Below are 23,277 nucleotides of genomic sequence, written 5' to 3'. Positions count from 1 at the left end.
AGAATGAGGGGCACACTGAGCTCCCCATAAGCCCCAGACGAAGGCAGGTGTCCCAGGGACCCCGAGTTACAGCTGCTTCACCAAGTCTGGGAGCACCACCCCCAAACCCTCCCAACCCGCCCCAGGCCTCCTACCCACTCAGCTCTCTCCCTGCCTCCCTCTGACTGGCCTTTCCTTCCGGACCTCCCTTCCAGCTCTCCCGACCTCAACAGCACAGAGCTGGGGTCTGAATGCCAGAGAGACTTGGAACATTTTTAAATTTTTTTAAGTCTGGGCTCAGCACCGCACACACACAGAAAGTGTGTGTACACGCCTGCACACTCACACATGCACACACATGCCAATTAAGGATCCATTAAGAATTCACACACAGGCAGTGGGATGGTGCCAGAGGGGTCAGCACCACACTCACGAGAGGAGCTACAACCAGGGAGGGGGGGTGGGGGAGGGGGGTCATCAAAGAGGGAACGTGGAAGCAGAAGGAGAATATGGGGGCGTGTGGTTTGTTTGTTTTTAAGATTTTATTGATTTCTTTTAGAGAGAGGGGAAGGGAGGGAGAAAAAGGAAAAGAAACATCAGTGTGTGTGTTGGTTGCCTTTTGCATGCTCCCAAGTGGAGACCTGGCCTGCAACCCAGGCATGTGCCCTGACTGGGAATCGAACCGGCGACCCTTTGGTTAGCAGCTCATGCTCAATCCACTGAGCCACACCAGCCAGGGCCAGTTTGTTTCTTCAAACGGCGGCTGGGTATGGATTATTCTCTGTGCCACCTGATGTGTCACACTGAACCCCCCTCCCCACCTCCCCCCTGCTCCCAGCTCAACGTGACGAAGCCCAGTTCTTGGAATTAAGTAGGAACAATAACGCACTATGAGACTAATTCTAATATTTCCAAGAAATTCAGGTATTCGACTTTCTTTAAGGGCCAAAATGCTCTGCAGTTGAGCAAAGACAGGGAAGGCTAGACAACAGTCAGACCTGAACTCCTGGGGCTGGAAGGAAGAGGCGGGCCAGGCCGGGGGCGGGGGGACTCGGGGCGGACGGGGCCCATGGCCTGGTCAGCGGGGCCCAGGCCCTGTACCGCCTGTCCCCGGGGAAGGCCCGGGTGGCTCCAGGGGAGCCTTGCTGTGGCCCGTACACGATGGTTTAGGTGAACCCCAAATAGGACCCTCGCCGGTGAGGGTTTCCGCCTGTCCCACTTCTGCGATTCTCGTGAATGAGCCGGGGTCGGGGCAGAGTCACATCCGGGACGAGTGGTCTTTCATCCCCTCGTGATCTCCCTCTTTCAACGAGGAGAAGAGCTGGCTTCAGGCTCGAGCCCTCTGTGGCCATGGCCGGGGGCTGGACCCGGCTTCTCACCGCGCTCAAGTCCGCGGAGACCTCGGATTCCTGGGGGGTGAACACCGGTTGTCCTTTCTAGGGGGGAGGTAACATGTTTACCATTTTTGAACTCACCATTCGAGCCTTTAAAAGCGGATCCATTTCAATAAAAATATAAAGCGTATAATAATATGGGCAGAAGTACGGCGGGGGCGGGGGGTGAGAAGTGGAGACAACTGGGCTTGACAACAATAAAATAAATAGATAGAGAGCTAGACTGACAGACAGGAGGCACACGACGAAAGGGTGAACCTGGCCCAGGAGGGGTTGAGATCCAGTGAACGCTGCTAAGGGATTCGGGCTGGGGGATCCTGCCACAGCTCCCCGCCCGAGATCAGCGGGTGTCACCGAGGGACACGCTCCCAGGTGGCCGAGCTCATGGGGTGGGGGGGCCCACGTCCCCTTAAGGAAGAGCAATGTCAAGGCCGGCCAGCCGACCAGCAGCTAGAAGCTCTTCCCGGAAGCAGGGTTCTACACCTGCAAGGTGGCCCCTCCCGTCCTCCCCTCCAGCCCGTCGCCTAGTGTCCTCCACTCGCAGCTTCCTCTTGTGAGCTTCTTTCTCCGCCCCCTCCCCGCCTGTCATCCTCTCCCACTTACTGTCCCGCCACCATCTGAGTCGCATAGGACACATGGCGGGTTAGGTGGGACCCGGAAAGGACAGGACGGCAGATGGCATGCCTGCCGGTGCTCTTTGTGGGACAGAAAGTCCCACAAACCCTCCCCCCAGCTTCCCCTAACGCTCACATCTCAGAGAACCACAGAAAAATTCTTCAAGCCAAGACATCCACCTCGGTAAGACACCGTGCGGCAACCGCAGGCCGCGTTAGGAGTTCACCGGCTGCCCTGCTCACATCCTTGTCTGGCCGCGGGTCCAATCCGGGGTGCTGCTCGCACCGCCTCTAGCTGCTGTCCCCTCCCATCTGTGACGATACTACATCCTGCCTCGTCTGTCGTGACGGCGGCACTTTTGAAGAATGTCCATGGTTATTTTGTGGGATCTCTCTCTCAAAGCGTGTTTGTCCGATATCCTCTGGCAAGTCAGGTCAGGCCGTGCCCTGCTGGGAAGAGCCCCAATATATGGGCCTGGGTCAGAGTGCCACATCAGGGGACAGGCGGGCCATATGTCCTGGCCCTGGTGTCAGCAGCCTTGATCACTGGGCTGAGACGGTCTCTGCCAGAACTCGCTGCTGTTTGTTACCGTTTTCCCCTTTGTGATGACAGGATGTTTGGGGGAGATGCTCCCCGCAAGTGTGAGTTGCAGCTTAAACTTTTGCCCATGTGTGTTAGCACCCACGAGTCGATTTTAACTATAGCAGTTATGACCGGTGGGTTCCACCTCATTTCCAGATCCCATCCCTCTCCCTACGTTCACCGGCTGGAATACCTGTGCCATAGCCCCCTTTTTGGTTTTAACAATACACGTCCTTGGCAGGAATTCACACACTCCCCAGCGGGCAAAGCCGTCCTGGAGCTACACAGCCTCTTCTACGTTTCCATGGAAACAGAGTCCGCTGCATCCCGGGACCTGTCGTCCTTTCCCCTTTTCCCCTTCACTTCCCTCCTCTCATCCTGCCCCAGCCAGGGACTTGACTTGGAGCCCGTGGGCACCAGGCTGGCCTGGCCCTGTGCTCTGCGGTGCACACCAGGCTGGCTATCCCCACCTGAGCCCCCACACTTGCTCCGTTTACCAATCCTCAGTCCCTACGAGGTGCTGGGCACCATGCCAGGCACTGAGACCTAAATACGTGTTTCATCTTTACAGCAACTTTAGTAGGTCGGCAAGATGCTTCCCACTCTACAGATGGGGAAACCAAGGTGCATTCCTCGAGCCAACGAATGATTAGTGCCCACCAGTGCCAGGCACTCGGGGCAGAACTGGGGAAACAGGGGTGAAGCAGACAGGCAAGGCCCATGAATGAAGGGATTTACGTTCTCACGGAGGGGACAGACGGTTAAGGAACTTTTTAACCAACGCAAAAGGAGGTGGGATCGCCGTGAAGGGCGCCAAGAGCCACGCAGCGCTCCACGGGGTGCTCTGCTAGAGCAAACGCACGGGATGCGCTTCGGGCTGAGCGGTCAGGGCAGGCGCCTCCGAGCAGAGACCTGGAGGAAGGGAAGGAGCGGCCTGGGAAGGGCATCCCAAGGGGAGGGAACAGCCACTGCTCAGCACAGGCTCAGAGGCGGGAGCGAGGTCGACCTGGTCAGGGAGCAGCAACAGCCGGAGCACAGGGAGGGGAGGGCACAGGACGAGGTCGGCCGGACAGAGGAGAATGGACCCCCAGGGCCCTGCAGGCTGGAGAAAGGGCTCCGTGGTTTTCCCCGTGCTGGGCTGGAAGCAGAGCACTGAGTGTCCAGGAGGGTGGACCACATCTCACCCAGGGTGACCCTGGCAGCCAGTGGCAGAGCCGGGCGGCCTGGCCCAGCCTCCGTCCGGCCCAGCCAGGCCCTTCCTCTCCCCCCAGCACCGGCAGGCCCAGGCCCTCGGGCAGAACTCCAGACCCTGAGGAACTCGGGGTCTGGCTCTGGAACATGTTTTTGTGCTCGCAATGAACACGGGCCTGGCTGACGCCCTGGACGGCTCCTCACGCCGTCGAGGTCACTCACAAGGCCCACGCTGATCTCCCCCTCCGAGAGGACGGACCCCGGTCCCTCTCCCTGCCCCCAGTCCCTCTCCCTGCCCTGATGCCTGGGCCTGCGCCCGGTGCCAGCCCAGCGCTGCCCCGTCCAGGTGCCCGCTGACCTCGATTCTGCCACACACCCGGGAGCGGTCCGTTTATTTTGCAGTCCCGAGATGTACATGTGCTATTACCATTTCTTTATCCAGCAAGTTCACGGTCAGGCAGCACTGTACCGGAGTCCTCGGGTTCGGTTCCCAGCTCTGCCACTAGCTGGGTGACCCTGAGCAAGTTAATCAACCTCTCTGTGCCTCGGCTTCCCAATGCACAGAATATTTATAACGACCGGTCCTCCCCACCTCCTAGGAGAGCCATGAGGATCATTATTACATTGGTTTCATAGGTGGGAAGAGGACAGAGCCCCGGCACCCTGGGAATGCCGCCCCAGGACTGGCTGTCTCCACCCCGGGTCTCACGCTCCCCCGCCTCCTAGGCCTCGAGCTCCCTGAGGGCAGGGTCCACCGTCGGTCCAGTCCCTGGCAGGGGCCCGGCCCTGAACAAACGCTGTTTGTTGAAACAATGAATAAGGGACAAGCTTGCAGGAGGCTGGGCTGGGCAATGCGTCAAAGGTGACATCGAAAACTTGGAATCACTCAGGAATCACTCAGGACAAATACTTTCAACAAAAGCACCCCTGGCAGAGAGCAGCCTGAGGCGAGGCCTGTGGGCCCAGCGCGGCTGCAAGGCCAGACACGGCGGGGACAAAACCCAGTGCAGAGGCCCGGGCCGACAGATCATCGGGGGCCCCCAAGAACAGACTTCGGAGCCTGGAGTCGCAGACGCCTGGCCCCCAGATCCGGGAGCCACCACCTACGTGTGGGCTGTGTTGTGGCCTCAGAGACGGCCATCCCATGCCCGTGCTCAGCTCAGCTGAGGGGGTGGGAGGACTGCGTGGGGGGCTCCAAGGGCCCCACAGAAGGGGAGCTTTCAAAGTGGACCCCCACCGAGGTGGCAGAGAGGCGACTAGCAGCCCGACACCTGTATCAGCTCTTGGAGCTTTAGTTCTTTTCTTTTTTAAGATTGTATTTATTTTTAGACAGAGGGGAAGGAAGGGGGAAAGAGAGGGAGAGAAACATCCATGTGTGGTTGCTTCTTGCGCGCCTCCTACTGGGGACCCGGCCCACAAACCAGGCATGTGCCCTGACTAGGAATCGAGCTGGTGACCCTTTGGTTCTCAGGCCGGGGCTCAGTCCACTGAGCCACACCAGCCAGGGCCGGAGCTTCAGTTCTAATGTGCAAAGTGGAGCAAGTGAGAGCCACCACACCCCCCCTCCAGGGCGGGCAGAGAGCGCTGGCACCTCAGTGACACTGGAACATCCACTCTTTTTGTGCCCAGAGCCTGCAACAGTGCCCGGCACACAGTAGGTGCTCGGCGCATGTGCTGATGAATGAGCAAACAAATGAGTGGGTGAATGGACTTGACTCCTGTCCTTTCCCCACAGGCAGCCTGGGAACCAGGTGGCCATTCGGCGGGCTCAGACACAGGCAGGCGTGACCATGAACTTGAGCAAACTCTCACACCACCCAAGTCTGGAAGAAAACAGAAAGGAAGGGGGTGGGACGGGTCTAATTTCAGGCTGGAATGCGGCCTTTCTCAGTCAGCTGGGAAAAGCGATAAGGACGCGGACGGAGGTGGACTTGGGAGCCTGGGAATTGAGGGTGGGGGAGGGTCGGGCCCCATTCAGGCAGAGCAGGAAGGCTGGGGCCCCAGGCCACAGGGGCACTCGGGCAGGGTGTGGGGCTGGGCCTGGGAGCAGAGTTCCTGAATGACTGGCTGGCTGGCTGGCTGGCTGGCTGGGCCCGGCCTCGGGCCCCTCTTGGGAACCTTCACAGCCAAGAGCAGTGTTTCATCAAAACAGGAAAATCATAGAGGAAAAATGCATATGTCAGGGAGCTGGTATTCGCAGGGCTGGCCCTGCCTTGACCCCAGACCCGAGGATGGCCAGGGGACGGGGGGGCGGGGGGGACACAGAGGAGACCTGCCGGGAACAGAGCTGTCGGGGGTCAGGCCACCCACTGCCCACCCCAGCCCGGGACGGCTGTGTGTGTGTGTGTGGGGGGGGTCCCACGGAGCTAGGAAGGGGCCTGGACCGGGGGCAGATGAGGGCACCGAGAGCCTCGGAAGTCACACCCTCAGAGCCAGTCCTGCAGCCACAGGCCCTGGGCTTGGGGCAGACCTTGACCTGACGTTACCCGTGCAGAGAGACGTGCTCTCCTGTGGGTGTTACCTGTAGGGCAGGGAAGCGAGGACTTTGGCCCCAAACGCCCAGCAGGCGGGAGCCTCAAAGCGCCCGACCCTGTTTTCTCTGGACGCCGGGCGCTCCTGCCCCATCACAGCGCCCCGCTGGGACTGCAGGCTTCCATCCGCCGGCAGGGTCTGCAGACCCGGCCCTCCCGGGGTTGTCCAGGAGCTCCCGGATGAGTGCTGAAATGGTCACGTGAGCGTGGCGATCCAGCAAAGCCTCCTCTGCCCACCCCCAGCTTCCCGGACCCACAGTCCCAGTGCCTGGGGTGCTCCCCTGTGCACACACAAGGACCCTGGTCTTGCTAAGCGCAAGCACCGAGTCTCTCCTCCAGTTGTTGATTAAAGGAGAGCCGGGACCAGCGTGCAGTGCGCAGCCACCCCCTCACTCGGACCCTGCGGGAGGCTCCTGACGCCTGCTCTGCCCCTTCCATCCCGAGTGAGCTGTTCACCAACACCGAGCGAGGGACACTCTGGGTGTGTGTCCTGGAAACGGCCGAGAGGTGCCTGGCAGCAAGTCCCACCAAGGAGGACACCTCTGGGCAGCCCAGCCGGTCCCTCCACTTCCACTTGGGAGCCCCTGGGGCCGCACAGGGGCCTCCGCAGGCCAGCAGGCACCCCCCAGGGGCTGCACTCGTGGCTCTTCTAGAAGCTCCCACCCGAGGCAGGGGCAGACCCAGAAGCCGCTCGCAAGTCACAGGGCTGCTGGGCAGAGGGCACATTCCTGGGTGTCGTACCTTCTGCGTCACACCCTTCCAGGCAACAGCCGCACATGGCAAACCGGTCCGGCCTGGCGATGGGTGGACACCAAGGCCACGCCCCACGGCCCCACACTAGCGAGCCCCACGCACGGGCGATGCCGGCTGAGCACCGATAGCCACCTCGTGGGCCTTCAGCAAAGCCATGAACCCCCCAGTCCCACGCGTGCACACACACACACACACACACGGGCACTTCTCTGACAAACAGGGCTGGCTCCCCGCAGAGGTCCTCTCCCCCGGCCACACCTGCGTGCCCTCTCTCCCCGAGGCTGTCACCTCCAGCATGCTCAGGGAGAGTCTCAAGTGACAGTGCCACACTGGCACCTGCAGGGCCAGAGCCCCGGGGAGAGGGGGAGGGAGCCCGTGTCGAGGCTCGAGCGCAGAAACACCCGTGTAAACCAAACAGCAGGCACAGCCCTGCGTGGCGGCACGTCCCGCGGCGGTGCGCCCTGCTGGGCGAGGGACCTGCCCTTCCTCCTCACAGCTCCGCTGTCCCCCGGGAAGAGGGCACCTCGCCATCCCCGCTGATGATGCCGACCAGGCGCCGGCAAGTCAGAGAGCCTGTGGGGAGCAGAGCAGAGCTGCCACTCAAACCCAGGGACCCCCTGCTACCCACCAGCTGAGCTTTTTGCTGTGCCCGGCACTGTCCTAGGCCCAGGGGACTCCGAAGTGACCAAGACAGAGCGAGGCAATGACCGCCTAGCGGGAGACCAAGCTCCTAGCCCTGATCCCTACTGTCTTCCAAAGGCCACCGGCTCCTTGCAAAGACAGCCCTCCCTCCCTGGGTCCCGGGGGTCCACCACTGGCCTGAGACCCCTAGGCAGACCCTGCGAGGGGGTGGGCTGGGCTAGGGGACACCAGCCAGCACAGACCAGGTCCTGTGGCTGACCTGCACCACAGGGCACTATCGGGGTGCTTGAGACCACGGACCCAACTCGCCTCCCTGTCTGGGCTCCAGGCTCTGCCTGGTTCAGCTTCTGCCTGTGGCCTGTGTCCCCCCCAAGGCTGCCCTGTCCCCATAAACTGGCCCATTGAGAACTAGTGGCCAATGTGGAGACATTCCACATTGCCATGTGAAATATCTCCATTTGAAGATCCTGGCATTTCGTTCAAAAACGCATTGAAACGTGAGGCCCAAATAATCCCACCTGGGATCGGGCAGAATTCAATCCCCCCAACGCAGCCAGCGTCTGATCTCCGCAGGACCCAGTCGGCCAGGAAGTTCCCGAACGGGGACAGGGAAGTAGCGGGGCCATGACCCTGAATGAGGGCCCCCTGGGAGCCGGGAGCCGTGGGAGGCTCTCACATTCACTCTGCACAGCCGCCCGGCGGGGTCGGGTTCGTGGCCCCGTTTGCAGGCCAGAGAAAACAGGCTCAGAGAGGTGCAGCGAGCTGCCCAAACACACACAGCAAGCAGGGGAAGCCTCAGGCCCCAAAGCCCACATGCCCCGGGCCTGCCGGCCGCACACAAAGGCAGCTCTAGAAAGAGCCGAGTCTGGGTGGCTGACGTGTCACCCCTCGGGGAGCGTGAAGCAGGCGGAGGTCCAAGCCAGGTGACGTGCCCGTGCAGACCCACTCCGAGGGGCCTGATCCAGGGCGGGGCGGGGCGGGAGGAGCAGGTGGGCGAACCTTCTCATACCTCCTTTGACTCAAGCTCAACTCAGCTCTGACAAACCAGCTGGCTTCCAGCGTGACCCAGTTTCGCAAGCTCAGCCGACCGAAGCGAGACGGGAAAGGCCGGGCATGTCCGAGAGCGGGACCAGCCCCTGCGCCTGGCTGGGTGGCTGGGGCGACTGTGGGCAGGGGCCCTCCGCGCGTGGAGCCCGGAGTCCCCAGCTCCAAAAGGAGGGGGCTGGGAGGCCCCCCCAGCTCCCGTATCTACTGCTTCTAATCAGCCTGGAACCTTAACACGCACCAACCCTCGGGCACACCCCTCCCTCTCTTTTCTCTCCTGCAGAAGGGCACGACGCCCCCCCGTTGCGGGGGTTGTTGAGAGACCTGAAACAGGACATCTATGTGTCTCAGGTAGCACTGTGCCCGATGCCCAGGAGATGCTCATACATGTTTATTTCTCTGATCACCACCACCCTGACCGTCTACCACCCCGGGCTCCTCGCGTCCCTCTTCCCGGAACTATCGGGGTGCAGAGGACGACGGGTCAGGTCTAGTTCTCCACATCGTGGGACAGAGGTGTCCAGCCACAACCGTGTCAGCTCAGGGGCTGTGTCCCTGCGGCCCCCCTCCAGCTGCGTGACCTCTCTGGACTCTGTGTCCTTATCCAGGGAACAAATCGCTCCCCAGACCACAGGCGCCTTCTAGGCTGGGGGTGTCCAACCTTCGGTTGTCTCTGGGCCACACGGGAAGAAGAAGAGTTGTCCTGGGCCGCACATTAAGTACATTTATAAAAACATCTCACAGTGTTTTAAGAAAATGTATAACTTTGTGTTGGGCCACACTCACATCCTCCTGGGCCGCAGGTGGACGCCCTTGGGGGCTCCCTAAAGTCTTAAGTCCCATAGGGCACTTTCGGGCAATGGTTACCAAGTTGATTGAGATTTGCGGCCCCTGCGTTCCCTTGGAGTTACCCTGGCGTCCCTGACGGGGACCTCCTCCCGAGGGTTGCCCCAGCTTACCTCATCCCGAAAGTCACTATCTCCTCCGGGATCCCAGGGCCCACCTCGGGCCACTGGACGGAACTGTGGGCTGGAGGTGGGGCCACCCCGGGCCCAGGTGATAAGGGAGACAAACCCTCCAGGTGTAAAGGACCCACTTGCTCGACCGAAACTGGAAATCGGGCGAACTCGGACGGCCAGGGGCCGGCGTTTCTGACAGGAGGCATCCCTGTCCGGAGGTGAGGAAGTCTTACGTTCAATCAAGGCTTGGCTCTGTTGCTCTGCCAGCTGTGTGACTCTGGGCCAGGCTCTCAGCCTCTCTGGGCCTCTGCCGCCTCAGAATGGAAACAATCAGGCCTGACCCGAGGCTGGGGTGAGGGTGAAACGTCAGGTGTCCTCCCCCCCCACGACGTCCTCTGATTCTGGGGCTAAGTGCCACTCCAACCAGTGGCGCTAGCAGGGCTGGGGGTGACCTGGTCACCTCCCACGAGGACAAGCCGCCGGTCACCCGCTCCTCCTTCAGCGAGGGCCCAAGGAGTGTCTGATGTCCCGAATCCCTGGGACACAGTCCGCAGGGGACATTCCCCATCCCCATGGCTAGAGAAACAGCTCCCTTCTGACGTCCTCACGCCCTCAGGATAAAACTGGAAACAGTTCCAGACGCCAAGAGGCATGGCAACCAGCGGCCAACCTGCCGGAGCGGGACCCCTCTGCTAGGTCATGGGGGTGGAGTCTCAGCTCACTGGGGGCTCCCAGCTGTTCTGTGGGGGCCTGAGGAAGGGCAGGAGCCCCACGTGCAGACTTTGAATCTGATTCGGACTCAGCAGCCCCTCCCTCCCTGCCTCTCTCCTCCCGCTTGCTTTCCCCCGGGAAGCCTCCCTGACAAACCTGAGTGAGCGAAGGATGAAGCAATGAATGAACCCGCCAGCCCCCGTCCCTGGGCCTCCACCTCTCTGTCCCCAACACAAAAGTGACAACACCTCTCAGCCCAGTCTCCAGAGATCTCTGGGGAACACAGCCTGTTTTCCGTGGGTGGGACTGGGTGCTGTTGCAACTCGGGGTGGGTGGGACGTCGGGGGAGGGGAACCAGGGGCAGGAGAGGAAGCCAAGCTCCTCTGCCCGGCGAACAAATCACTCATGGACTCCACCCAAGTCAAGAGCCCTGAACAATGTCAGGAAGACAGACCTGCCACCTGGGGCGCCCTCCCTTCCACAGCACGCAGCTCGACAGTCCCCGCCGATGCTGTCACCGGATAACCCTCCCCCACAGGGCCGGCAAGTAGGTGACCAGGTCCCACGCGTGCCCAGCGCCGCCTTCTGATTTTCCTGGCTCCTCCAAGCAGACCTGCGAGGCTGGCATTCCTGTATCAACACAGCCACATGGACCGGCAGGGACGGTCACAGGGACAGAGACCGCAGGAGCCGCAATGAATATAGGCAAACCGTGTCCAGGGTGGCTGCCCCTGTTGCAGGACGCCTCCCCAGACCACACACAGCAGCCAGGGGCAGTGGAGGAGAACACTCGGAGAGGTGATGGTTGGGGCCACCCGTGGGGGTGGGAGATGGTCTCAGCTTGTGGAGACGGAGGGGGTGCTGGCTCACCCAGGGCCAACAGCCACCTCCCGGGTTCACAGGAATCAGAGTGACGGTCCCCACTTGTCTAGTTGAAGGGACAGGTCTCACACACACACTCTTAACACTCCCCCACGCTGGGGGAGAGACTTCCAATCCTCTCACGAAAGGCTCCCGTGGGCCTGGCTATTGGCTCGTCTTTCCCAGGGCCTGGGGTGTCCTGGAAAAACTGGGTGCGGCTGTCAGACCGCTCACAGCCTCGAGGATCGCCCCACAGAGGTGCTGCTCGGAGCCCACCGCCACAGGCCCTGCCCCGGCGGAAGCAGAAAGAGGCAGCGAAGCCACGTGAAACCACAAGGGACTGGAGAGGCGGGTGGTCCACAGTGGCTTGCAGAGCCCGGTTTCCAGGTGGGGAGGAAGGACCACCGATGCCACGGGCAGCCCGGCAAGTGGGGCCTGAACCAGGCGCTGAAGGTCAAAGCCACCGGTGGGGTCACATGGATGTCAGGGGGCGCTGAGAAGGCCCACTCCAGCCAGAAGCCAGTGTAGTCACGAGAAAAGACTGAACAAGCCCAGACCAGGGCACGTGCCACAGAACGCCTGGTCAGCGCTCCCCAGGCCGCCGCGGTCCTGGAGAACAAGAACTCGCCCCGACCAGAGGGGACCGGGAAGCGTGACCGGCAAAGGCGACATGGGGTGTGGCGTGGGCCCGATTTGTGGGAAACAGGTGAACTCCAAATAAAGCTGGCTTTTCATCAATAATAATAATAATAATAATAATAATAATAATAACGGACTGATGTCAGTTTCTTAGGTGTGGCAAATGCGGGAGCATATGCTGTGAGCCCCAGGGGGAGGGAGTGGGTCTGGGTACCACTATTACAACTCTTCCGTAAGGCTCTGTGTTTCCAAATGAGAACAGTGTTTAATCTCTAAGCGGCGGGGGGCGGGGGGGGGGGGGGTGGGGGGGGTGGAGGGAGAGAGAGAGAAAATACGAGAACTAAAACAGGAGTCTCGTGAGGCTAGGTGGCAGGAGTTGTCTGCCTGGCTCGGTGCTATTGCCTCAGCTTCTAGAACAGTGCCCGGCACACAGTAGGCCCGCAATAAATACGTTCAGCGAACAGAGGAATCCACCAAGCACCGCCAGCTCCTGGCCTGTCGATGGGGGCTTCAGAGATGGACCGAAGAGAGGGCAGGATGGGTACCCGGTGCCCCCCCACTTCCCACAGGGAGGGCTGCACCCCTCCGCCCACTCCCCAGCAGGGGCTGGGCGGTGAGGTGCTGCCCACAGACATGCACGTCACGCAGGACAAGGCCACCAGCTGGCCTCTTCTTCAGTGACCCGGAGGCCCCCACTGAGGCTTCCATGGCAACAAACAATAAACACGACCAAGGAGATGGCGGCGGACATGGGGGATGCCCCAGAAGTGGCCCCAAGAAAACCGAGGTGATAAGGCGCCCCTGCGGGGCACGAAAGTGTGGTTAAAGAGCCAGCTCCAGCGTCACCGATGAGCACTCGAGGCTCAGTCTCGTCCCCCGTGGTTGGTGGGCCCTCGGCCACGTCCTGCCCCCCCTCTCTGTGCCCAGCACCCTCATCACGCAAACGGGAATAACACCTGGTGCCTGCCCTGGCCGGTGTGGCTCAGGGGGTTGGCCGTCGCCCCGCAAACCGAAAGGTCGCCAGTTCAATTCCCAGTCAGGGCGCATGCCTGGGTTGCGGGCCAGGTCCCCGGCTGGGGGTGTGCAGGGGGCAACAGGTTGATGTTTCTTTCCCTCTTTCTCCTTTCCTTCCCCTCTCTCTAAAAAATTAATAAAACCTTTAAAAAAACAACAACAAACCCCTGGTTCCCACCTGACGGGAAGAGGAACCCCAGAGAGGCCGTTCGCCTGACTCTCGATCAACAGGGACTAAGTGGGCACTGTCGCCTGTGACCCCGCCGGAGCCCTGGGAAGACGCCAGAAGGGACATCCCGGGGGCTGCAGGCGCTGCAGGATCTGGGGCAAGGGCGTGTCACTCAGACTGGGCTTTGGCCAGCTGCGAGCCTGCCGAAGAGAGCGGCAGGCCCAGAGGCAGAGCTGGTGGTGCCACCCCCACGCCCTCGGGAGAAGGAGGGGAACCCCAGACTGCCTCTGCCCAGACCTGTGGGTCCGCCACGCCCCCGCCTTCGGCTCCAAGTCCGTGCCCACAGACCGCCGCCCGAGGGTCCGCGGGCTGCGCCCCGAGTCCCGTGCACCTGGCCAGCCCGTGACACAGGTGGCACGTGGCCAGCAGAGCCATCACCAGTGCTCAGCGAGTCTCGGCGGGGCCCGGCGGGGCGTCCAGCGACACTGAAAGCGGAAGCGGTCCCCATCGTACTCGTGCTTCCCGAAAAGCTGGGGCCCGGGCAGGGCCACCAGCCACAATGCTGGACGGGAGCTGCCCCTTCCCGCCCCCTGAGGCACCTGGCTGGGCCCTGGCGCATCGGGGCGTGTGACTGACCCTTTTCTCTCTCGCCAGGTTCATGGTTCGTTGTCTGGGTCACCCCGTGGGTGCCACTGAAGAGAGGGGAGTCGTTAGGCTCCAGGTCTAACCTCCCCCGGGGTCCTCATGGGAGCGCGTCGCCGGCCCTGCAAACCCAGGAGGCCCTGGTTTTACTGTGTCCACCCCAGGTGAGGTACACAGGCCGGCGTGGCCAGGCAAGGCCAGGAGGAGGCAAACACTGCCCCCCCCATTCTAAGCACTGGCAACCAAAGGAGCCCGCCTCCCACGTGGGCTCGCAGGAACCCGGCAAGGACTGTGGGGGCACCCAACTTGCAGCTGAGGGAAACCGAGGCTCCCAGAGGCAAGGTCCCGCCCAGGGTCCCACGGCTGGGACACGTGGGGAAGAGATTCGAACCCAGGAAGCCTGGACGGATAAGCACACGGGAGGGTCCGTTCCGAGGGTGGCCCCACGGCGCTCTCTGGGGAGTCCAAAGGGCAGCCCTCGGGCAGGGGGAGGGGCTCACAGTGTAGAACATTCCGCAGGGGTGGCCAGCGTCGGCCTGCCACGTCGTACTTTCCCCTGAAGGTCTGGACACACCTTGTCCACTCGGGAATGCACTGCTGGACCCGGCAACACGTCACAGCAGCCCAAGCACCACCAAGGGCCCACAAACTGCTGTGTGTACGTGGCTGGGGGTGGGGAGAGGAGGCCTGGTGGGGAACCACAACCACCACCAAGGGCAAGGTACTGGCGAGGCAGGACCGCATTGCGGGGAAGCACCCTGGCTCAGGAATCGCCAAGTTCAAGTCCCGGTCCTGCATTTCCCCAGCTGTGCGCCCTGGGCCAGCCCCTTTGCAGCTCTGGGCCCCAGTTCCCTGATTTAAAATTGACCTAATAAAGGAAATAATTAACTGAGTGAAAGGGAGAAAATGTCTGAAACCCGTAAATCTGAAAAGGAGTTAATATCCAAAATACATAAGCAGCTCCTCCAACTCCACTGTGTGTCGGGGGGGGGGGGGGGGGGCTTCAAAATGACAACAACAAAAACAACCAAAAACTGGGCAAAGGACTTCAATAGGCATTTCTCCAGGACATACAAAGGGCCAACATACACTTGAAAAGATGCTGAAATGTCACACTAGTCATCAGGGAAAAGCAACTCAAAACCACAGTGAGGTGCCTCACACCTGCAGGATGGCCATTATCCAAATAAAGACACCAAGTGCTGGCGCGGATGTGGCGAGAAGGGAACCCTCGTGAGCTGTGGGTGGGAGCGCCCACGGTGCCCCCGCTGCACAAAACAGTAAGGAGACTCCTCGGAAATTAAAAGCAGAACCCCCATGGGATCCAGGAATCCCAGGACTGGGTGTTTATGGAAAAGAACTGAAATCCGGACCGTGAACACGTACGTGCACCCCGTGTCCACCGCAGCACGGCTCACGATCACCCCGGCTCCCAATTGCCCGTGTGTGGGCGAGCAGACCAAGAAAACACGACACATGCACACACACACACGTGCACACACACACACACACACATATGACGGGATAACGTTCAGCCTCGAGAAGGGGCGGAAACCCTCCCCAAACACGACGACACGGGCACGCCCAGAGGACGTTATGTTGAGGGAAAAGAAGCCGGTCACGAAGGACACAGGCTGCATGATGCCGCTTACAGGACTTAGCTAACGCGGCCGAACCTGTAGGAGCAGAGAGCAGAAGGGTGGACGTCAGGGGTGGCAGAAGGGACACTACCGTGGGCGGCAATGACCCCTCAGTTGCATGAGATGGACCGGTTCTAGGGACCGGCTGCACCACAGGGGGCTGCTCACCCTCGAGAACTGCTGAAGAGGGTGGGTCTTCAGCGCTCTCACTACAATTAAAAACCTAAACGAACAGCGTGACTCTCACGCGGCAGCGTCGGAGTTTCCTGGGCTGGCGGCACTGCTCCGTAGGTTGGGGGGGTGGCTACGTGATATGCTGTCTTAAATGCCACAGACGGGTACGCGCCCCCAAAAGGTCCGCTTGACCATAGGTCAGTTTTTCAAATAAAATAAACTCCTAGGAGTCCTCTCTGTGTCTGTGTGGGGCCAGGGTGGCTTCCGAGTCCCGCGACACGCCCAGCACATGCTGGATACGGCGTGAGCTGGGGGACTGGCGGGCATCCCCGGTGAGCTGGGCTTGCCCCTGCCCTGTCCTCCTCCAGAGATTCAAGCCCTGGGGCCAAAGCGTGACAGAGGGAAGTCAGTGTTCCGGAAGGGCTGTCACCAACACCCGTCCCCAGTGTTTCAGGGACTTGTGACTGGACTTAAGTTTAACGACGGCCAGGCCTCTCCCCTCCAATGGGGTTTAACGGAACTTTCTGTTCGTTTCCGTCGGATGGTACTGCCTGTCCAGGTGTGCTGCCTAGCGGGTTCAGGGGGGTGGGGGAATCACACCGTCAGGTGTGCGCAGGTCCCCAGGGCCCCCTGACGTACCCGAGGTGCGCCCCAGCATCTCTGAGGGGCACCTCAAACAGCGACCATGACACCCACTGGGCCGGCCAGGGGTTCATGTGGCACTCTGCCCGCCCCCTCCCTGGCTGCCAGCCGCACACGGGACCAGCCCTGAGCTCTTCCCGCCTCTCCCAGCAGTTGGGGTGTTTACATCCGAGAACACACAGCAGGGTCGACCGGAGGTTCGTCCTGCCCTGTACTTCGCCTGCACACGTAGCCGATGTCATTAAACCAACAGACCTAAATGTTAAGGTTGACAACAATTAGGCTAATCACCACTTCCCGAAAGAACCAATTAGGGCTATTTCCCAAACCACATTCTGAGAAATGGTACCCAGCACTCCACGAGCAACAGGGCGACTTAGGCAGCCGTAAGTCTGGCGGAAGCTGGCTGAACCGAGTCGCTCTGGCTCCTTCCGCACGTTAGTTAGCACGGGCTGTGAATCTCCAAGGTTGGGGGGGGGGGGTGCAGCACAGAGGCTCGCGTGGGCCGGGAGACACTCACACGGCCACACAGAGCAGGGCTTCGTCCTCACCGAGCAAAGGACCAGGGAGTCCTGTGAGCCTAGGTTCAGACTCGGGGGGAGGGCGGGGGCTGGGGGACACCGAGACCGCATGTCTAACAAGCTGTGGTGACGCTGCAGCTGCTGGTCTGGGGACCGCGCTTTCTAGAGCAAGGGGATCTATCAATGGAAAGATAAGGCCCCTCGTGGACCACTTGACTGTGAGAAAATCCCCAAGCAGGGAGCTGGCTTGCCGAGAGGCGCACAGGAGTGCCAGGTGGGACGAGGCTCCAACCCCCGGCCTCCCCTGCAAGGACCAGCTCACTATGGGTTCTCAGCATTCAGGGCGGCCTCCTCAGTCCTGGGTGTGCACTGACATCATATGAGGAAATGTAAAAGTACTGACGCCTGGCCCTGAGCGGCTGGCTCAGCTGGTTGAGCGTCCTCCTGCAAAGCGAAAGGTCGCCAGTTCGATTCCCGGTCAGGGCCCATGCCTGTGTTGTGGGTTCAGTGCCCAGGTGGGGCGTGTGTGAGGGGCAACCGATCAAGGTTTCTCTCCTTCTCTTACTCCCTCCCTTCCCCCTCTCTGACACCTGCCTCCCTCTCTTACCAGAGCCTGACTATGGGGTCTGGGGTGCAGCCCAGTTTGGGGGCTTTGAGTGACTGTGACCCACAGCCCGAGTTGAGGCTCGCTGGTGCAGAGTCAGCTGGTGAGCCTCACCCCACATGCCCTCCTCACACCCTCCCTGTGTGCCTGCCAGTCAAGACCTGAGGCAAACTGCCTGCAGCGACTCCAAACTAAAGGGTGAAAGGGTTACCAGATGGGGACCGGCACTCACGAGGCCACCCCCAGCTCAGGATCCTGTGGCTTCTCCACCAGGAGCCCAGGGCACCTTGGGAGGATGGTTTCCGTCTCCTTCTGTGCCCAGACGAACAGGTAAACACGCGCTCCCCGCTCCAAGGCCGAGGTGGCCAAGGAGGGGACCTGGACCGTCCAAGGTGAGAGAGGCCCTAAACTGGTGTGAGGCCGCCATGGGGGGGCCTTTAGAGGCAATTTCAGAAACGGGTGTCAGGCCACCTGAGGCTGGTGTTAAAAAAAAAAAAAGGGTGGGCAGCTTTAAGCTTCTTAATGAGCTTGGTTAGGAAAGGATTAGTGACAAGAAGAAAGTCGATGAATCCAATTAGAGGAGGTTTCCTGTTTCTGAACTTGGTGAGCGTCAGACAGCCCGCCGGCCCCCAGTGGGGCTGTGGGGCCAGGCGGCAGCGCTCCAGGCCCGGCGCCTCCTGCCCACCCGCGTGTCCCTGACTCTGCACCTCCACGGGCTCACCTGTGAAGTGGGGCAACGGAGGCGCCTGCCTAAGGGGGCTCTCGGGGGACTAACTGAACCAATAAATGTCACAACAGGTGTGGCCCCAGTCGGTGCTCAGCCAACGTGTAACTCTGGCTTGGTTTTCACGTAAGTTTTCCTCTGGTCGAATCTTTCTTAGATTAGGTTTTTCCAGCTTATTTAAATTTTTTAAAAACTTGTTGTTCCCTGGCTGGCGTAGCTCAGTGGATTGAGCGTGGGCTGTGAACCAAAGTGTCGCAGGTTCGATTCCCAGCCAGGGTACAGGCCTGGGTTGCAGGCCATAACCCCCAGCAACCGCACATTGATGTTTCTCTCTCTCTCTCCCTTCCTTCTCTAAAAATAAATAAGTAAAATCTTTAAAAACAACAACAAAAAACTTGTTGTAAAGTTTGGGTTCCCATCAACTTCCCCAAGTGTCTTCTGGAATGAGACGGGACGGACAAACAGGGGCTCCTGTCAGCCACAGCCTGCGGAGTGTGAACCCTGCACTTGCTCAGAACCCCGCAGCTCAGCCCGCTGTAGACAGTGAGGGGGGCCCCCCCCACAAGGGTCTGCAGGGGGCGCCCCTCAGGCAAGGCCACAGAGGGACCTAAGGAATTCATCCTGGGCCCTCAGAGCAATGGACCCTGCTTGAAGGCCGAAACCAGGAAATGCAAAAATTGGTCCATTTTGGGGAACCCGTTCAGGGGGTCTCTCTGGGGCTGGAGGGCTGGGGTCTCCTGGAGGGAGGGCCGCTGGGAAGGGCCGAGTGCCGGGCACCGCCGCAGGGCTGACGGCACATACGGGTGTGCGACCTCTGCCGTCTCCCAGGACCCCACGTTCAGGAGGGTTCGTGCTGAGCTCAGTGCTCTGCTGTCACCGTCCTGAAATTCTTACCATTTTTCCAACAAGGGGATCTGAGTTTGTATCGTGCACTTGGCCCCGCAAATTACGCAGCAGCCCTGCCTTGCGGGCACATCTCACATGCCTCTGTGCCTGCCCTTCCTGGGGGGTCAGGGAAGGCTCCGATCCCCTTGCACATGAAGAAACTGAGGCTCTGAGGAGGCAAGCCAACTGTCACAGGACACAGCTGGTCCGTGTAGGGTAGTGGCACACCCCAGATCTCGGGGTTTCAACTTGGGAGGCCCCCACTGTGGGCCAGCTGGCCACCTCTGCCCCCCTGAAAGCAGTGCTGAAGCTCCCCCGCCCCCCGCCCAGCCTGGGCTGCAGGAACTGCCCCGGCACCTACCCCACGCTGAGCGGGAGGCAGCAGGTGGTACTCGTCCCCTGCCACCAGGAACTGGGTCCGGTCTGGGCCAACGCCCCCGGATCTGGGTCACGAGCCCAGTTCCACAACCGCAGGGTTCGGCGATTGATGCAACAACGCACCAGAAGCAAAGCAAACACAAGCCATCTTGGAAGGCCCCTGCTCCTTCCTCTAGACCCTGCCTCCTTTCCTACCCCCAGCAATTCAGAGCCAATTCAAGGAAAAAAGGGGGGAAAAGTCACCAATAGCTGAAAACCTGCCGGGTACGTCTAAGGAGCCAGGGCGGCCCAGGCCAGGTCCTGGGAGTCAGCAATGAATCAAGCAGATAAAAATCTTTGCCCTGGGGAGCTTGCGTTTTAATGGGAGGGAGAAGGAGGACAAGAATGATAAACCACGTTTGAGTGTTAGCACAGGTGCTTCGGTGAAAAAAAAAAAAAAAAAACAACACAAATAATGCCAACAGGGACCATGGTGTATCGGGGGCCTCCCGTGTCTAAATGCTGCGCACAGGTTGCCCCATGTAGCCCCCCAACGAGCCCTCCCCACTCGCTCACCCCCCAACTCCGGACAGGAAAAGGCGCAGGAGGCCGGCTGCACGAGGCCCCCCGGACGGTAGGAAAACAAGGAGTATTGATAAGAAAGGGCAAAATCCTCCCAATTTGGCTTTAAGGAGAACAAACAGAGCAGGAAGCCTGGCTCACTCCCAGGCCCCGGAGTGGGGGAGGGGGTCCGATCAGAGTGGGCCCCGCTCCACTCCCCAAGGTTCTCAAGCACGGTGACAGGGTTGCGGGACCCTCCACACCCTCCCCTTTCTTCCCCCCAGAGCTAAAGCTTGGGCGCTCAGGGCCCCAAATTCAAACCCCGGCTCCGCCAGCTCGCCATGGCCCTGGGCAGCCAGTCTCCCCGTCCTGTGACTTAAAATGAGAGTAAAAGTGCCCCTCACAGGTGACACGGGTGAGTGCCCTACGCCCACCTCCCGTCTCCCGCCCGGTGCTGTGAGGCAGGGCCACACATCCCCAGCCTGGCTCGCTCCGTGGGGCACAGGACAGAGGGCCCAGCGTGGTAAACATCTGGTGACTCCACGATGACGAACAGGAAGGTGTCTGGGGTGGTGGAGCCCCCCTTCGAACCCGAGCCCTGGAGTTGACGGATCTTTGCAAAGTACAGGTTCCGGGACACCAAGGCTCATCCTCCAAGGTTGGAATGGAAAGTGTCGAGTCCGCATTCCCAGGCAGGTGGTGAGCCCACGCCCTCCAGGGGCTGACGCAAGTGCCGCATGAAGCTGGGGCCCCCACAGCCCCGAACACTCCAAACCTCCCACTCCAGGGGCACCAGGTCGGGAACCGCGAGTGACCAGGGCCCTGGCCCACCCTCCAACCCAGCCCCTGTGAGGTCCAGGGCAAGAGGCTCAGCCTCTTAAAATGAGGGGGTTAGGTACGGCGGACAGGGATGCGATGACTAGAAGCAGGGATTCCCCCAAGGTCAAAAGTGGTTGAACCACGTGGGGATGGAGAAGGGGCCGGAAGTAGCAGCCTGGAAGGGCGGAAGCTCTGTGCAGCCAGGAACCCAGGTGCCGACCGTGGCTCTCACTCACAGCCGGAATGTTACTGTCAGGAGGCAGACTGGCCCCTGAATTCCATCAGAGGAGTTTCCTTGTCCGAAACAGCCCTGTGTCCTCAAGCAACTGTCTGAGACCCGGCGCCGGCCTCCGGGCCACATGGAAGGTGCAGGCGGCTGGCAGATGTTTTGCGAGATGGCACCAGTGCCCGAGGCGGGCCGGAGCACCACGTCAGCCCATGCCAGCGAGAGGTCCCAAGCCAACACCCTCTGCAGGCCTGACCCCCACGGTGCCCACCCGCCGTCGAGGGTCACTGCCAGGCTTTTCTTCTGGAGAGGGCTGTCCCTTTACCCTGATGGAGGGAGGGACGAGCACTCAGGGAGGGAGAGTCCCCTCCTGGGAGGTGAGCCCCGGAACCCCGGTTTTGTAGACGAGCAAATGGCCTCACGGAGAAGCTGCTCACCCACTCACTTCCGATTCTAAACCCACACTTGGTGCTCACAGGTGGGACTTGATGGTTAGCCCCCATCCGCAGGTGGGGACGTGGAGATGCTGACCCGGCTGGGACCCGTGCTCAGGTCACCCCACCGAGTGGCAAGCAGAGGTCTGCAGGCAGAGCTTTCTCCCTGACTTCTAGAACGTAGCCCACTGCTCAGTGGAAGGGGCAGAGCCTGGATTCTAACTCGGCTCCCACCCACACGAAGGGGTCTGTTTTCCTGACCACACCACCCGTGGTGTGGCTGCCTCAGGCCAGGGCATCCCCGGGGCTCCATGTCCCAAGGGTCAGTCTGGCGGGGACCCCTTCCCAGGCAGGCTTCCCGAAGGCCTAGCCCAGTACAGTGTGGACCATGAGGTGGTTGGACCCACAAAGGACCCATTGTGGTGACTGGAGGAAGCCAAGGCCAGACCCTTGGGCCCCTTGCACAGCACTGGCCCAGGCTCCACGGCCTCTCCCCTCGCCATGGCGCCCCCATACCCAGAGCCTAGGACCAGGACTCGCCTGGGGGACAGGCCTCCTGTTCCGCCTGCCCAGCCGGGGCAGCCTGAGCCTATGGTAACTGAAACCCCTCCAGCTGCCCCGCTGGCAGGATGGGCTGCAGAGCCTGTGGATCCCTGGGGGCTCTTTCAACGTGCCCAGGACGCACCTGTCAGCTGGGTGGGGTCCCCCAAAGGAGGCTCTGCAGAGGGCAGGAAAGGGATGGTCCCGGGGCTCCCAGCTGGAGGAGGGAGGAAATCTGTGTCCCAGGATTGGAGGGAGGGCGACGCGGGCCTGTGAAGTGTGAGGACCTGCTGCAAGAAGCAGGCAGGCTGGGGAGGGGGTTGCGCGGGGGGAGAGGGATGGTGTGGCCCGAGGTGGGTGGTTTTGCCGAGGAGGTGGGGGGCTGCACGAGGGGGCCCTCCGCGGCCCTGGCTGGCTTTGTGTGTGGCTGGAGGCCGGCCTGGGGACCCGGAGAGCCTGCCGATGCATGCACAGGGCAGGGGCCCCCGGTGCGTGACAGGCAAGAGGAACCCGCAGCATGCCCGGGCACCCCCGGCGCCTGCAGACGGGGCTTCCCGGCGGCCGGGGTCGCCACACTCACCTCCTGAAGTCAAAGGGCATCGTGCCGTCGCCGCCGAGGGGTGGGAGCGCTGCAGGCCAGGCGGGCCGCGGCGCCGCGTGGGTCCCAGCCGGCTGCCAACGCCTCCTCCGGCCGCCCCGCCCCCGCCGGGCGCCCCCCCACCCAGACACCCGCCGCTCGCCGCTCACCGCCGGGAAGTGACGCTCCGCGCAGCCCATTGGGCGCCGCCGGCCTGGACGCCCCTTCCGCCGCCTGGTTTAAGGGGCCCGCGGGCCGGGAGGGGGAGGGGCGGCTCTTGGGAGATCGAGGGAAAGGAGCCCTTAGCGACACCCTCATCTTTGCCAAGCCCCGCGCTCTGTGTTCCTTCACCCTCTCCCTCTCTCCTTCTCTCTGGGGCTTGGGGGCAGCCCCGCGGCCTCTCTGAGCTTCTGTTTGTTGCATTTGTCAACAGATTCCTTGAGTTGTGACCAATACATGGAAGGGTCCGGATTTGGGCTGTACCCAGCGTCTAGCTCGGAGTAAGGGCCTGCCACTGGGTGAGACGGGTGAGCAGGCAGCCCTGGTTTGGAAGGTGCACCGTTTGACCAACAGGGAGTTCCCTGCTGCACCTCTGGAGTTGGGGGCGGGGAGGGGGGGGCTTGGCTTCTCCGCAGAGTCCCCCCCCCCCCATCCCGGATGTGCACCAAGAGGACTGGGACATTTATTCAAGGGCTGTTCCCCTAGGGATCGAATGAGAAAGTTGGTTTGGTGCAGTCCCTGGCACGGCATAAGGGCTCAGCCCCCCGGAGCTGCTGTGGTCAGCTGGGTGGCTGTCTCTGCTTTCACCTTCCCAGGGTACTCAGGACACGCCAGTTGTCTCAGAGGC

The 23,277-nt window shown here is 61.3% G+C and overlaps 1 protein-coding gene across 2 annotated transcripts in view; it reads right to left on the bottom strand.

The window, feature by feature from the left end:
* The window catches only part of ERGIC1 (endoplasmic reticulum-golgi intermediate compartment 1), an 80,155-nt gene extending 57,510 nt beyond the window's left edge, over nucleotides 1-22,645 (bottom strand). Inside the window, exon 1 of one of the 2 annotated variants that reach the window (XM_028528715.2) lies at nucleotides 22,434-22,645. In XM_028528715.2, the coding sequence (XP_028384516.2) occupies nucleotides 22,434-22,630 (197 nt within the window). In that variant the 5' untranslated portion in view covers nucleotides 22,631-22,645. Of the gene's footprint in view, nucleotides 1-21,998; nucleotides 22,388-22,433 lie in introns of those variants that run through there. The other variant, XM_036014527.1, reaches the window with a different exon arrangement.
* Between the last annotated feature and the right edge of the window lie 632 nt (nucleotides 22,646-23,277).

The sequence above is a fragment of the Phyllostomus discolor genome, chromosome 13, assembly GCF_004126475.2.
Source record: "Phyllostomus discolor isolate MPI-MPIP mPhyDis1 chromosome 13, mPhyDis1.pri.v3, whole genome shotgun sequence".
NCBI classification, from domain to species: Eukaryota; Metazoa; Chordata; class Mammalia; order Chiroptera; family Phyllostomidae; genus Phyllostomus; species Phyllostomus discolor.
The sequence above is the reverse complement of the archived record's forward strand: the minus strand, read 5'-3'. Positions and strand labels throughout refer to the sequence as shown.